The sequence below is a fragment of the Suricata suricatta genome, chromosome 8 (assembly GCF_006229205.1).
Source record: "Suricata suricatta isolate VVHF042 chromosome 8, meerkat_22Aug2017_6uvM2_HiC, whole genome shotgun sequence".
In the NCBI taxonomy this organism is placed as follows: Eukaryota; Metazoa; Chordata; class Mammalia; order Carnivora; family Herpestidae; genus Suricata; species Suricata suricatta.
Genome location: NC_043707.1, coordinates 129,764,248 through 129,779,281, shown reverse-complemented (window position 1 = coordinate 129,779,281; position 15,034 = coordinate 129,764,248). Strand labels below are relative to the sequence as shown.

The window sequence follows — 15,034 nt, the reverse complement described above, 5'->3', positions numbered from 1 at the left end:
ATGAAAGCTAACATTACACCTAATGGTGAGAAATTTGCAGCTTTCCCACTAAAATCAGGAGCAAGGCAAAGATGTCTCCCCTTACCACCACTTTTCAACATCCTACTATAATTCCTAGCAAGTGCAATGAGACTAGAAAGGGAAAGAAGAGAGACACATATCAGAAAGAAAGAAATAAGCCTGTCTTCATCTACAGGTAACGTGTTCATTTATGCAGAAAATCCAAACACTTTAACAACAACAACAACAAACAAGCCTGCTAAAACTACGGCAAGGCTGCGTTAATATAGAAAAGTCCGTCATTTTCCTACATACCACCAACAAACAAGTGAAATTTGAAATTTCGTGATACCATTTATATTTGCACTCCCCCCAAAATTTAATACTTAGGCATAAATCTAATAAAACCTGCATGAGGAAACTCCAAAACTCTGATGAAAGAAATCAAAGAAGTAAATAAATGGGGAGATATTCCATGTTCATGGACAGGAAGATTCAATATTGTCAAGATGTCAGTCCTTCCCAACTTGATCTATAGATTCAATGCCATCCCATTTTGTGGATATCAACAGATGAATTCTAAAGCTTATAAGGAGAGGTGAAAAAAAACTTTCAGAATAGGCAACAGAGCATTAAATGATATTAAAGAATAAAGTTGGAGCACTGACATTATATTACAAAGACTTATTATAAAGCTATTATAATCATGTCAGTGTGGTATTGACAAAGGAATAGAAAAAAAAATAAATGGAACAGAATAGAGAGCCCAGAAATGGACGCACATAAATACAGTCAACTGACCTTTGACAAAAAAGCAAGAAGCAGCACAACGGTGGGGGGAAAGGTAGTTTTGTCAACAAATGGTTCTGGAAAAACCAGACACCCACCTCCAAGAAAGGCATCTAGACACAGACCTTATGTCCTTCACAAAAATTAACTCAGAACAGGCCATTGACCTAAATGTAAAACAGAAAACTATAAAATTCCCAGAAGTAACATAAGAGAAAGTCTAGATGAACTTGGGTTTGGCAATGACTTTTTAGATACAACGCCAAAGGAATAATGGAGAAAAGAAAGAATTGACACGTTGGGCTTCATTAAAATTTTAAAATTCTGCTTCTAAAAAATACTGTCTCCGGCCATCGCCGCCACCGCTGCGGGGAGGAGGGCCATGATCCAAAGGAGCCAGAACAGTTGAGAAAACTGTTTATTGGTGGTTTGAGCTTTGAAACTACAGATGATAGTTTAAGAGAACACTTTGAAAAATGGGGCACACTTACAGATTGTGTGGTGATGAGAGACCCCCAAACAAAACTTTCCAGGGGTTTTGGTTTTGTGACTTACTCTTGTGTGGAAGAGGTGGATGCAGCAATGTGTGCTCGACCACACAAGGTAGATGGGCGTGTCATGGAAACAAAGAGAGCTGTTTCTAGAGAGGATTCTGTAAAGCCTGTGCCCATCTAACTGTGAAGAAAATTTTCGTTGGTGGTATTAAAGAAGATACAGAAGAATATAATTTGAGAGACTACTTTGAAAAGTATGGCAAGATTGAAACCATAGAAGTAATGGAGGACAGGCAGAGTGGAAAAAAGAGAGGATTTGCTTTTGCAGCCTTTGGTGATCATGATAGAGTTGATAAAATTGTTGTTGAGAAATACCACACTATTAATGGGCATAACTGTGAAGTGAAAAAGGCCCTTTCTAAACAAGAAATGCAGTCTGCTGGATCACAAAGAGGTCGTGGAGGTGGATCTGGCAACTTTATGGGTCGTGGAGGAAACTTTGGAGGTGGTGGTAACTTTGGCCGTGGTGGAAACTTCGGTGGAAGAGGAGGCTATGGTGGTGGAGGTGGTGGCAGCAGAGGTAGTTATAGAGGAGGTGATGGTGGATATAATGGATTTGGAGGTGATGGTGGTGGCCCTGGTTATAGGAGTAGAGGAGGCTATGGTGGTGGTGGACCAGGATATGGAAACCAAGGAGGTGGATATGGTGGCAGTGGTGGAGGATATGATGGTTACAATGAAGGAGGAGATTTTGGAGGTAACAACGGTGGTGGTGGGAACTATAATGATTTTGGGAATTATAGTGGACAACAGCAATCAAATTATGGACCCATGAAGGGGGGCAGTTTTGGTGGAAGAAGCTCGGGCAGTCCCTATGGTGGTGGTTATGGATCTGGTGGTGGAAGTGGTGGATCTGGTAGCAGAAGAGTCTAAAAATCTTCAGAAGAAAAGGGCTACAGTTCTTAGCAGGAGAGAGAGCAAGGAGTTGTCAGGAAAGCTGCAGGTTACTTTGAGACAGTCGTCCCAAATGCGTTAGAGGAACTGTAAAAATCTGCCCCAGAAGGAACGATGATCCATAGTCAGAAAAGTTACTGCGGCTTAAACAGGAAACTATTCTTGTTCAGGACTGTCACAGCCACAGTTTGCAAAAAGTGCAGCTATTGATTAATGCAATGGAGTGTCAATTAGATGTACGTTCCTGAGGTCTTTTATCTGTTGTAGCTTTTTCTTTTTCTTTTTCTTTTTCTTTTCATTACATCAGGCATATTGCCCTGTAAATTGTGGTAGTGGTACCAGGAATAAAAAATTAAGGAATTTTTAACTTTTCAATATTTGTATAGTTCAGTTTTTCTACATTTTAGTACAGAAACTTTTACAAAATGCAATTTTAAAGGTGTTTTTTTGTGAGTTAACAAGTAAAGAAGGTCATTGTTAATTACTATTTTGTATGAATTTTGCTAAAGTTAACTGTAAAGAAACACCTGCTGACTTGCAGTTTAAGGTGAATCTATTCTCTGCATTTCCAAACCATGAAATGAATGGGCTCTGACATGTGGAGAGAATAGCTATTTGTATGTTTGCAATGGATGTTTTAGATAAATAAAATTGGGTATTTAAATTAGCATATGTGTGAATTTAATAGCATTAAGATTTACCTTCAAATAAAAAACATCTCAAAATTCAAAAAATAAATAAAATAAAAAATACTGTCAAGTGAATAGAAAGACAAGCCACAGACTGGGAGACAATATTTACAAAAGGTATATCTGATAAAGGATTGTTAGCTGAAATATACAGAGAACTCTTAAAACAATGACAAACAACCTGGTTAAAAATGGGCTAAAGATCTTAACAGACACCTTGCCAAAAAAAGATACACAGATGACAGGTAAGCATGTGACAAGATGCTCCATGTGATATGTCATCAGGGAAATGAAAAATGAAACAATCATGGGATGCCACTCCACACCTGGAAGAGTGGCCAAAATCCAGAACACTGAGAACTCCAAATGCTGGCGAGGATGTGGAGAAACAGGGACTCTCATTTCATTGCTGGCGATAATGCAAAATGGTACAGCCACGTTGGGAGACAGTTGGGTGGGTGGTTTCCTACGAACCTAAACATGCGCTTCCCATACAGACCAGTAATTGCACTCCTTGGTATTCACCTGAAGGGGATGAAATCTTACGTCCACAAAAAATTTGCACACAGGTGTTTATAGGAGCTTTATTCATAATTGCCAAAACTTGGAAGCAACCAAGAGGTCTTTCAGTAGGTGAATGGATAAATAAACTCAGGTCCATCCAGACAATGGAATATTATTCAGTGCTGAAAGGAGGTGAGCTGTCAAGTCATGGAAAGACATGGAGGAAACTTAAATTCATATTCCTAAGAAAGAGGACAGTCTGAAAGAAGTCTACCATGTGATCCCAACTATATAATATTCAGGAAAAGATAAAACCGTGGCAGCAGTAAAAAGTCCGTCATTGCCACGGGTTGGGAGGACGGGGGAATGGGCAGAGCACAGACGGTTTTCAGGGGGATGACTACTCTGTATGATGCCATGATGGCAGACACATGTCATTATGCATACATTTGTTTAAGATCATAGAATGTACAACACCGAGAGTGAAATGTAATGTAAACTGTGGGCTTTGGGGGATTATGATGTATCAGTGGAGGCCTATTGATTCCAATGAACGTACCCCTCCAATGGATGATGTTGATAGAGGGGGAGGCTGTCGGGGGAGGGGGGCTCGAGCAGGAGCTATAGGGAAATCTCTGTACCTTCCTCTCAATTTTACTGTCAACCTAGAACTTCTCGAAAAAGCAAAATCTATTTTTAAAAAATTCAAATTTTTGGCTTTCTTTTTTTTTTTAGTTTATTGTCAAATTGGTTTCCATACAACACCCAGTGCTCTTCCCCACAAGTGCCCTCCTCCCTCACCACCACCTCTTTTTCCCCCTCCCCCTTCCCCTTCAACCCTTGGTTTGTTTTTTCAGTATTCAATAGTCTCTCAAGTTTTGCATCCCTCTCTCTCCCCAACTCTCTTTCCCTCTTCCCCTCCCCCTGGTCCTCCATTAGGTTTCTCCTGTTCTCCTGTTAGACCTATGAGTGCAAACATATGATATCTGTTGTCTTTCATATTTAAGTCGCAAATCCCCCTGGACCTTGTTATTGTATATGGTGTGAGGATGGGATCAATTTAATTATTTATCCAATTTAACTGTTTTCTATGTGGGCATTCAATTGTCCCAGCACCATTTACACAATCTTTCTTTGCCCAGTTATCTCCAAGACCATTGTGTCACAGATCAAGTAGAGTCTCTCCTAAGTCATATCTGTCATTTGTCCCTGCCTGAGCTGTTATAGTGACTTTCTGGTAGTTCGCACCTGGTAGAGCAAATCCCTCACCTTTTGCTTCTATTATCTTAGCCCCTTGGTTTTCTGCATAAATCTTGGACTCACCTTGTCAAGTTCTATGAAAAGCCCTGGAATTCCATTGAGTAGATAAATTCATTTGTAACAAATTCACATCTTAATGACATGAAGTCTTCCTAACCATGTTTGTGGTATTTCTTTCTATTAATTCGCGTCCTCTCTGAAGCTTTCAGTCGGTTTGTTTTTCTCCATAAAATCCTTACACACCTTTGGTTATGTTTATCATATATCATAGGTACTTTACAGTGTTTTTTCCTCATGTAAATTACATCTGCTTTTTAAAATTATTTTTTTCCTAACTATTTATTGCCGGTGTACAGAAATACAACTGAATTTTGCCTTTCCACCTCACTATCTTATTAAATTCTTAGTATTTACTTTGAATTTGAATTTGAAAATGTTTGAAGGAAGCTGCAAATAATCATGCTGTGAAGTTTTTGTTATCTTTTATCAACTATCTACAAAATAATCTGTTTTTCTTGTGGTGATGTTTCTTTTTCACACTTCAAATTCTTTTTTCTCCTTGATCAATCCTGGCAGAGTTTTATCAGTTGTTTTAGTCTACTTTGCTTTGTTGATTTCCCTGCTTTATAGTTTAGATTTCCACCATCTTTATTTTCTTTATTTTGGGACACTACATTCTACTTTAAAATTTTTTTTAATGTTTATTTATTCTTGAGAGAGAGAGAGAGAGAGAGAGAGAGAGTGAATGAGCAGAGGAGGGGCAGAGCAAGAGGGAGACACAGAATCTGAAGCAGGCTCCAGGCTCTGAGCTGTTAGCACAGAGCCTGATGTGGGGCTCAAACCCACAAACTGTGAGATTATGAGATCATGACCTGAGCCAAAGTCGGAAGCTTAACCGACTGAGCTACCCACGTGCCCCTCTATTTTTTTCTATATACTTCTGTTTTAGATTTTCTCTTCTTTTTGAAGATACAGGCATTTAAGGCACAAAGGAACACCTTTACCTTCCCCAAAAGTTTTGAAATGTAGTATATTTGTCGTAACCCGGCCGGGGTCGCTCGTCCCCGGCGTCTGGTGGTATCTGTTTCGTCCGCCCCGACTGACCAGACTGACTGGACTGACCGGCAGGGCGGAGAATCGTCGCGGGTCCTTCTCCTGAGGGAGGGAGAGAAAAAGGGGGCAGGAGAGGGAGACGCAGAGAGTAAAGACAAAACTCACGGTTTTCTGATCAGGCAAAAGAGAGAGAGAGCTTTATTCAGAAAACTGTCTTTTGTAAAGGTTTCAAGGCGGGGAAAACAAAGCAGCTGACCAAGGTCAGTTACCAGGTAAACAGAGTCAAATGAATATCAAAAGAAACGCCCAGATTTGCCTCAGCAATGCTGGGAAGGGGGCAGTTAGCACTGAATAATCCAAAATACGGATTTTGGTCTTTTGTGCACCTTGGCCACTCCAGTCTGGCCCAGCATGACAGGTGCCAAAGTTATTTTGACCAGGAAATGGCAGTCTCCAGCCTCTAGATGCAAATCTTGTTTGCTGGTTCACTTTCCGGAGAGTGAGAATCCTTGCCTGAGGCAGACAGAAAACTTGGCCACCCCCGACATATATTAACTCTTGCTCTGTTCTAAGTATTACTTTTAATTTTTTTAAATTATCCTTTGACTTGTAAGTTTTCTAGAAGTGTGGTTTTTAAATTTCCAAATGTATGGGGCTTTTTTTGATAAATTTTTTAAACTTTTTTTTTCTTTTTGAGAGAGAGAGAGAGAGAGAGAGGGAGGGAGACAGAATGTGAGCAGGGGGGGACAGAGAGTGGGGGAGACAGAATTGGAAGCAGGCTCCATGCTCTTGGCTGTCAGCACAGGGCCTACCTAATGCAGGGCTCAAGTCCACAAACCATGAGATCATGGCCTTAGCCCAAGTGCGAAGCTCAACCAACTGAGCCACCCAGGCACCCTTCAAATGTATGGGACTTTTAAAGATGGACTTTATGTTAGTGACTCCTAACTTAGTTACATTCTGATCAAAGAATATGCTGCCTACACTGTATATGACCTATCCTTTAACATTTGCTGTACTTATTTTTATGGCCAATTATGTGATTAATGTTTTTTGGTGATCCATGTGCAGTTTGCTTGGGAAAATGTATATTCACTAGTTGTGGAGCAAAGAATTCTATATATGTCCACCAAACCAAGCTTGTTAATCATGTTACTAACTTTTTGTCTGCTTAATCCATTGTTAATTGAGAAAGAACACTTGAAGTCTTTAACTATGATGATGGGTTTGTCTACTTCTCCCTGTATTTCTATCAAATTTTGCCTGATATGTATATTGGGGCTATGTTATTAGGTGCATATAAGTTTAGAATATCTTCTATGTGAGTCGAACCTTAAATTATAAAGCTGTGATTCTATTGTTTTTTTCTCTCTATATGCATATTTATTAATACATGGTTGAATGATTATAGAGAAAAGTGCTGAAGTACACATGCATTAGGGGGAATTGATGGTTTATACCCAAACTGTGTTTATTATGTGATTCTATTGTTGATAGTGTGTTTTTCATCTAGGGTTTCCAAGGTGGCTCACTGGGTTGAGCTTCTGACTCTTGATTTCAGCTCAAGGATGATCCCAAGGTTGTGGGATCAAGCCCTGCCTTAGGCTCTGCACTGAGCATGGAGCCTGCTTGAGATTCTCTCTCTCTCTCCCTCTGCCCCTCTCGCCCACTCATGCTCGCTCTCTCTCTAAAATAAACACACAGAGGCCCTTGGGGGGCTCAGTCAGTTAAGTGTCTGACTTCAGCTCAGGTCATGATCTCACAGGTCGTGGGTTCGAGCCCCGCATCAGGCTCCATGCTGGCAGCTCAGAGCCTGGAGCCTGCTTCAGATTCTGTGTCTCCTTCTCTCTATGCCCCTCCCCTACTCACACTCTGTCTCTCTCAAAAATAAAGAAACATTACAGCAAATAAATAAATAAATAATAAAAATAATAAAATAAACAAACAAAAATTTAGTCTGATATTAATATACCCACCCCAGCTCTCTTTTGGTCAGTATTGGCTTAATGTATGTTTTTTCCTTCTCTTTAAACTTCATCTTTTCTGGATCCTTGTATTTTAGGTGCGCCTCTTGTAAATATCACGTAGCTGAGTTTTGTTTCTTTAACTCAACTCTCTTTTAACTATTTTGACATTTAGTTTGATTATTCATTTATTTGGATTTGTTTTTGCCTTTTTTGTATTTTTATTTGTAGAAACTTTTTTCTGTTGCCTTTTTGAATGGAATTTTTTTGTTCATTTTTTAGTAATGCTTTTTCTGCATGTGTTGAAATTTATGAACTTCACTTCTGTTTTTATGGTGAATACCTTTAAATGTTAATCACAAAATTTTAGCTCTATAAAACCTAGAATTAAACACTCTCTTGATTCCATCTTTAATCAAGTACCTTAGACTACGTAAACTCTCATTAGCCCTCCCAATTCACGTGCTGCTCTTTTTCTAATCCCACAATTCATGTGTTTTCATAACCTTAAAAATACAGACAATATTCGTTTCAATTCATCAAAGTAACCATTCTATTTGTTTACCATTCTTTCTCGCATCTTAGACCAACTTTTCTGGGACCAGATCTATTTTTCTTAAAGTATCTCTTTAGAAGTTGCTTTGATGAAAGTGTGGTTTTAAAATAACCCTTTTCGGGGCACCTGGGTGGCTCAGTCGGTTAAGCCTCCGACTTCGGCTCGGGTCAGATCTCACGTTTGTGGGTTCGAGCCCCGCGTCAGGCTCTGTGCTGACAGCCAGCTCAGAGCCTGGAGCCTGCTTCCGGTTCTGTGTCTCCTTCTCTCTCTGCCCCTCCCCCTCTCATGCTCTGTCTCTCTCTCTGTATCAAAAATAAATAAAACATTAAAAAAATTTAAAATAACCCTTTTCTTTGTCTGAAAAGTGTCTTTAATAAAATATAATTTCATGGGGCACGCAGTTCTAAGTTAACAGTTACTTTTTTCAAAATACTTTGAAGATGTTATTCAACCGTCCTCTGGATTTTGTTGTTGTTATTGAGAAACCTGCTTTCAATCTAATAGTTACTCCTGTGAAGATGACCTGACTTTTCTTTCTGGCTGCCTTTAATATCTTCTCCATGTTTTAGTTGTTCTTCAATTTAAGCATGTGGTGTGTGTGTGTGTGTGTGTGTGTGTAGTTCTTGGGGATCTCCCTTATGTCTCACGATCTCAGCAATGCTCTAAAAAGTATATTTTAATCACGATCCAGTTGTTTTGTAAGAGGAAGGTCCTTCCAAGCACCGGCCGGCCATATTCCAGAAGCAGGAGTCTGTGTGACTGTTGATCTGTGCACAATCCTACGTGGCACGCTTGTGGTGTAAACCCCTGGGCACGCTGTCTACTGTACGCATACATCCGTGTGTGTGCCTTTGGTGTGCACATCCCTCTGTGATTCTCCTAGTTCAAGTGTAAGCCCTTCAGCTCGGAGCCTTTTCTGTCTGTTTCTCTCCACCTCCCGACAAGCTCACCGTACCACCCGCCGTGGCCAGGGCCAGCTGGCTGCCATCTGGTGTTTACACCTGTCGGGGAAAAGGGAGAATTCTGGGGCACCAGCGGTGACCCAGGCCTGCCTCATTGTGCCCCTCCGTCTTCCCCAACGGTCTCTTCCACAGCTCCGCCCCCACGGGCTGCACGTCCTTCAGCGTCAGTGCCTCCCCAGGAGTGGTCGTGGATGTTGCCCACGGCCCCCCGACCAAGAAGAAACCCACGGGCTCCTCCAAGTGGTCGCTGGACCCGAGCCTGGAGGTGAGCCTGAGGATGAGAGCCGCCAGCGTCAGCACAGGTGACCAAAAGGTGAGGGTGCAGCTGCGGGGTGGGACGTGCGGGAGGAGGTCAGCAGGCTGCATCGGGTCCGCTACTCACAGGCTGTGCCTAGAGGACCGCCAGGCCCCGCCCGGCTGCGCTCCCTCCCCTCTGGATATCTGTGCCGACCGGACCGTGCCATCCCCAGCAGCCTCACGCACAATATACAGAGATGCGGGGGCGGGGGCGGGGGGGGGGGTGCGGATGCCAGGGCTTTTATTCAATCCATCCGTTCAGCAAGTGTTTACTCTCCGCCTCCGCCATGCCAGGCACTGCCGGGCACTGGAGACACAGAAGGGAACAAGACAGGTGAGGCTGCAGACCACACGGGGCTTACAACCTAGATGAAGTACTGGGGACTGTGGTGTGCGCCACGAGGCCGCGGCCAGGCGGCCCTCGGAAGCTCCGGTCTGTGCCCATGCGCTTCCTGGGGCTGCTGGACCAATGACTATGAGCAATCGACGTAAGTCAAAATCAAAATCAAGGTGTCCAGAGAGCTGCACTCCCTCTGGAGGCTCTAGGGGAGACCCAGTTCTTCGCTTCCTCCGGCTTCCTAGACCTGTGGCCATGTCCCCCCCTCCGTCCCTGCTGCCGTGGTCTCTTTCCCCCTCCTCAGGCTGTCAGATCTCCCTCCGCCTCACTCTTATGAGGACACTTGTCACTGGATTTAAGGCCTCCCCGGATAACACCCTCCTTTCAAGACCCTTAATTACCTCTGCAAAGATCTTTTTTCCAAACAAGGTCACATTCACAAGTTCCAAGATGTCCCTTTTGGGGGACTGCCGTTCCACCCATGGCACCCCCTTTAACCGTGGATAAGCTCGAGAGGACCCCCCAGGGTTCTGGGCCCAGGAGCACTTGTTTCCAGGACAGGACAGGACAGGCAGTCTTCCCCTTGGGATGGAAAGTTGTTGCTTTCGGAACAGTTTGGGCATCAAAGTAGGTCGGTGAGGGTGTCATGGGGGAAAACGTCCTGGAAGAAGTGGCAAGCTAGAGGATGGTAGAAATGACCGGCCTGAGGAGGGAAAGCGGAGTCAGAACTCTACATGGGATACGCAGCCTGTGTGTACAGTCTAGATGAGGAGATGGTCAGGCGTGTGTTGGGAAACTGAGGAAGACGTGCATGGCAAGAGAAGAGAGTGAAGAGGAAAGTGGGGGGGGGGGGGGGGGGAGCCAGTATCAGCGGGTTTGGCATCAGCGCCTCATTTCTCTGAGGGCAACAGGAAGCCAATGACAACCTGTCATCCAGGGAGGAACAGGTCTGCGTTTGTCTTCGGGAGGCCCCACTGCTGCAGTGTCCTGAGTAGACTGGGTCTAGGCAGTGGACTGGAGGCCGAGGCCATGGTCCAGACACGCGGTGGTGGCGGCCGTGACACTTCCCTGGATCCCCACTGTCTACAAGCCAGACCCGAACACCCCAGTCCATCCCTCAGAGCACGTTCCTGGTGGTCACAGCTCTGCGGATTTGCTTCGGGGAACTCCCCTCTGCTATTTTGCTTGGAAATGTCAATCCTGATGCTCCGCCCCCCGTGGCCAGCGCAGGCCAATCAGATCCACTCTTCCTGGGTTTTTGAGCCCTGGGCGTGGTGTGGGGCGGGGCGGTAAGTCCTAATCTCCGCGGCACCTGCCCGGAAGAGACCATCTCCCGCCTAGAACTGCCGCTCCCTCAGGTCCCCGGAGGCTGGGGGGCCAGCCTTTCCGAGGTCTGGCTCTTCAGGTCGCCGCCACGCCTTCTGCTTCCCAGAGCGGCCGACGACCAACGCTGTCCCCGTGATGCCTCCCCCACCGCGTCTCCAGCGGCAGGACCCCTACTCCTCTTCCAGCGCCTCCCTCACAGTGCACCCCCTGCTCCACCTCCGCGAACTCAGCCTTTCCATTTCTGGGATCCTATAGGGCCCATTTATTATTATTATTTTTTAATTTTGATCTATTTAAAAATTTTTTTAAAAAACATTTATTTATTTTTGAGAGACAGAGTGTGAGCAGGGGAGGGTCAGAGAGAGGAAGACACAGAATCTGAAGCAGGCTCCAGGCTCTGAGCTAGCTGTCAGCACAGAGCCCCACACGGGGCTCAAACTCATGAACTGCCAGATCATGACCTGAGCCGAAGCCGGCCTCTTAACTGACTGAGCCACCCAGGTGCCCAAGGTTGATCTATTTTTGAGAGAGAGAGAGAGAGAGAGAGAGAGAGAGAGAGAGAGAGCGAGCGAGCACAAGCAGGGGAGGGGCAGAGAGAGAGGGTGACACAGAATCTGAAGCAGCTCCAGGCTCTGAGCTCTGAGCTTGACGTCGGGTTGGAACCCACCAACGACAAAATCATGACCTGAGCCAAAGCTAGACACTCACCTGACTGAACCCCCCAGGTCATCTGAGTACTTTGCTGCCCCTCTGCTCCCACCAGGTAGGGAGCTCCTTATAGGCTGGGACCACTTTCTGCTCATCCTGTCTCCTCAGCTGTGCTGGCAAAGAGCAGGGGTCAGGTTAGTGTTTGTTGAATGACTAAGAGAAGACATTCATGGTTTTCTCTGCCTTTTAGGTTCAAATTTCATACTATGGACCCAAGACCAGCCCGGTCCAAGCCCTGCTCTATGTCACTGGTGTCGGTAAGTGACGACCATGATCTTGGGGTACCACTGCCCCCCTCCACACACACACACCATACACACCCTTGCAAGGTGTCTCTCCAGGAGAAACTACACACTGGATCTTACTTTTGTCTGAGCAGAAAAAAGGGACAATTTCTAGCTAGTTGTATACATCTGGTGGTTCATAAATACTCCCTCCCCCATCAGTGAGGCATAAAGAAATTCAACTGGGGGAGAGAGAGGATATATACAGAGTGTTCAATTATACTTTAATCTTTTTTCAACTTAGGAAGTGGTACATATATTTTCCATATATGAGTCTCTACATCTTTTGATATCTCAACTATTTATAAGAAAAGTAGATGATGACACTGTCTTGTACTATAATATATAGACCAATGGTCCCCAAACGCCACGACTTACCTCCCATCTTTCCCATTCTGCCATGTCAAAGATCTGCCTAGACTCATATTTATTTAATATTCTTCTTTAAATAAAGTATATTTTCTAACTTGACCTCATCATGAACAATTTTATAAGATTGTTACTACCACTTAAATGTCCTTTAAATATATGAACAGAATGTGGAAACTTCAGGTTTTGTTTCATCAATGAATTAGTTTCATTCATTAATCCATATTTACTTCATTCGTATGCATTTAAATAATATGAACAACAGAGCACTCGTTCGATAGCAGCCACTGTGCTACGACTTTACATTCAAACCGTACAACAATCCAGTGGAATTGGTAGTTATATTCCATTCTACAGATGAGGAAACTGAGGCACAAGAGACAGACAGAGCTGCCTAAGTTCCTGGAGCTGGTTAGTGAAGGAGCCGGGAAATGCAGAGCATCAAACTCTGCTGTTCTGGCCCGGCACTGCTACGTGGCTTCGGGTGTTTTTAAAAGGTCATCCAGGTCAACTTCACACTGTGAGCTCACAAGGTCATTACATATACTGTACCTAACAACTTACATATGCGCTCACATGTGCAGATGAGGGTGGGAGGGATTTAGAAACAGGTGTCTGTTTTCTCGGACTTGATATTTGCAGAGGGGTATGTCTGGGGCCGTGATTTGTCCCCAGTACAGTCATAATAAACATAAAGAAGAGTCAGGTGAGGCCGTGTCCCCCACCCCCAGGTCACCGGAGGGTAGAGTTGGGGCCAGAGGTCTTTGGGGGCCCGGCAAGGTGTCAGCCCTTGGGGGCGGCTGGGAATTCTTTCTGAAACCCTGAAGGTGGCTAGACACGTTGGCATCACAGCTGTGGCAAGTCCCCCCTGGAAAGGGCAAAGGGTGTGGGCAGAAGCCCCGGCTCTCCTGTCTGAATTGCAGTCATATGTCTTCTTGGGGGACATGGGGGGGTCTTTAAACTTGTGTCTCCTCTGAAGCTGAGCAGTGCAGGTCATCTCCCAGGGGAAGGATTATCCACCGGGGCCAGGCTGAGTGCCTTGACCTCGTCCCTTCACCAACCCTCTCCTCTTACTCGGTGGGATTGCAGAAATCTCCTTGAGCACGGACATCACCCGCACCGGCAAAGTGAAGCCTGCAGGAGCCCCGAAAGGCCAGGTACGCGCAAGCCTCCATTCGGCTTCCGATGCACCCTAACGCCGTTGAGCTTTCCTCTGGCGCCCCCTGCTGGTGATGGCAGGAATGCCGGCCTGGCCTGGCCTCCCAGCGCAATGGAAAGAGGAAAACCAGTCACCTTGTTCGTTTTGATTTCTGTATTCCCTATCTCTTTTGCAAAAGCTAGATTTTCACCAGTTGTGAGCACGTGGTGTCCTACCAGTTGGAAATGACAGAGTCATCCAGTTAATGCAGCAGTTCTTAACTCTGGCAACAGATAAAAAAATAAATAAATCTCCCACCTGGGGCTTTCTGGGCTGGTGGGAGAGATTCCCATGGTGTTCGATCACCGGGAGTGAAGAATAGAGAAAGTGAGAACTGGCAGGGGGCGGTAGAGGGAAGGAGCCAAGGGGGGGCAGGGAAAGTATGTTGCTGACAGACAGAGCTGTGCATGCAGAGGTGAGGCATGCAGGCAGTCCTAACTGGGGTCTGTGGATGATAAACCTCAGGGTGCTCCTGACATCCCAACGCTGCCTGCATGCTTTAGTGCTGGTGCGCACTTTGGACGGATAGGACTTGTCCCAAGAGGAAGACCCCTCTGTGGGGTCAGCCGAAAGCAGAGGGAAGAATTACCATCTGACCAGTGGGCTCCATGCTTACGTCTTCCCCAAAAGCAGTGGCTCCCCGGGGGTAAATGCTTTCCTGCAAACAGAAGACGTCATCACATTAGACCCCTCCTGGGAGGGGCTGCTTAATTGGCTTTAATCTTTGGACAGACAGCAAGTGGCTGCTAAGAATAGTAGCCACACTTTGGGAAAGAGTAATTAAGAGTTCACTTAAGAGTAACTATTTAGATTAGAATCTTGACACAAATTTTAGCTCAGTTTGGTTTGCCAAACAGTTTTTTTTTAAGCTGGTAAGATCAATTTTACTGTACTGGACTCCTTTTTTCTTTTTTTAATTTTTTTTTATTGCTTTTTATTTTATTTTTGAGAGACAGAGAGAGACAGCTGGAGCAGGGGAGGGTCAGAGAGAGAGGGAGGCACAGAATCCGAAACAGGCTCCAGGCTCTGAGCTAGCTGTCAGCACAGAGCCCGACGCGGGGCTCGAACCCACGAACCGTGAGATCTGACCTGAGCCAAAGCCGGATGCTTAACCGACTGAGCCACCCAGGCGCCCCTCCTTTTTTTTTTTTTTTAAAGTTTATTTATTTATTGGGGAAGGAGAGGCAGAGAGAGAGAGAGAGAGAGAGAGAGAGAGAGAGAGAGAGAGAATCCCAAGCAGACTCCATGCTGTCAGAGCCTGACGCAGGCCTTGAACCACAAACTGTGAGA

General features: G+C 44.9%; 1 protein-coding gene and 1 pseudogene across 3 annotated transcripts in view; both read left to right on the top strand.

Moving 5' to 3' along the window:
- Positions 1-15,034, top strand: part of PADI4 (peptidyl arginine deiminase 4) — a 57,264-nt gene that overhangs the window by 5,002 nt on the left and 37,228 nt on the right. For all 3 annotated transcript variants that reach the window (XR_003911747.1, XR_003911746.1, XM_029947219.1), the window contains exons 2-4: positions 9,358-9,538; positions 12,084-12,150; positions 13,636-13,703. Coding sequence is in view for 1 of the 3 variants with exons in the window: in XM_029947219.1 (XP_029803079.1) it covers positions 9,358-9,538; positions 12,084-12,150; positions 13,636-13,703 (316 nt within the window). In the remaining 2 variants the exon portion in view is untranslated. The remainder of the gene's footprint in view (positions 1-9,357; positions 9,539-12,083; positions 12,151-13,635; positions 13,704-15,034) is intronic.
- Positions 1,165-2,612, top strand: LOC115298442 (annotated as a pseudogene).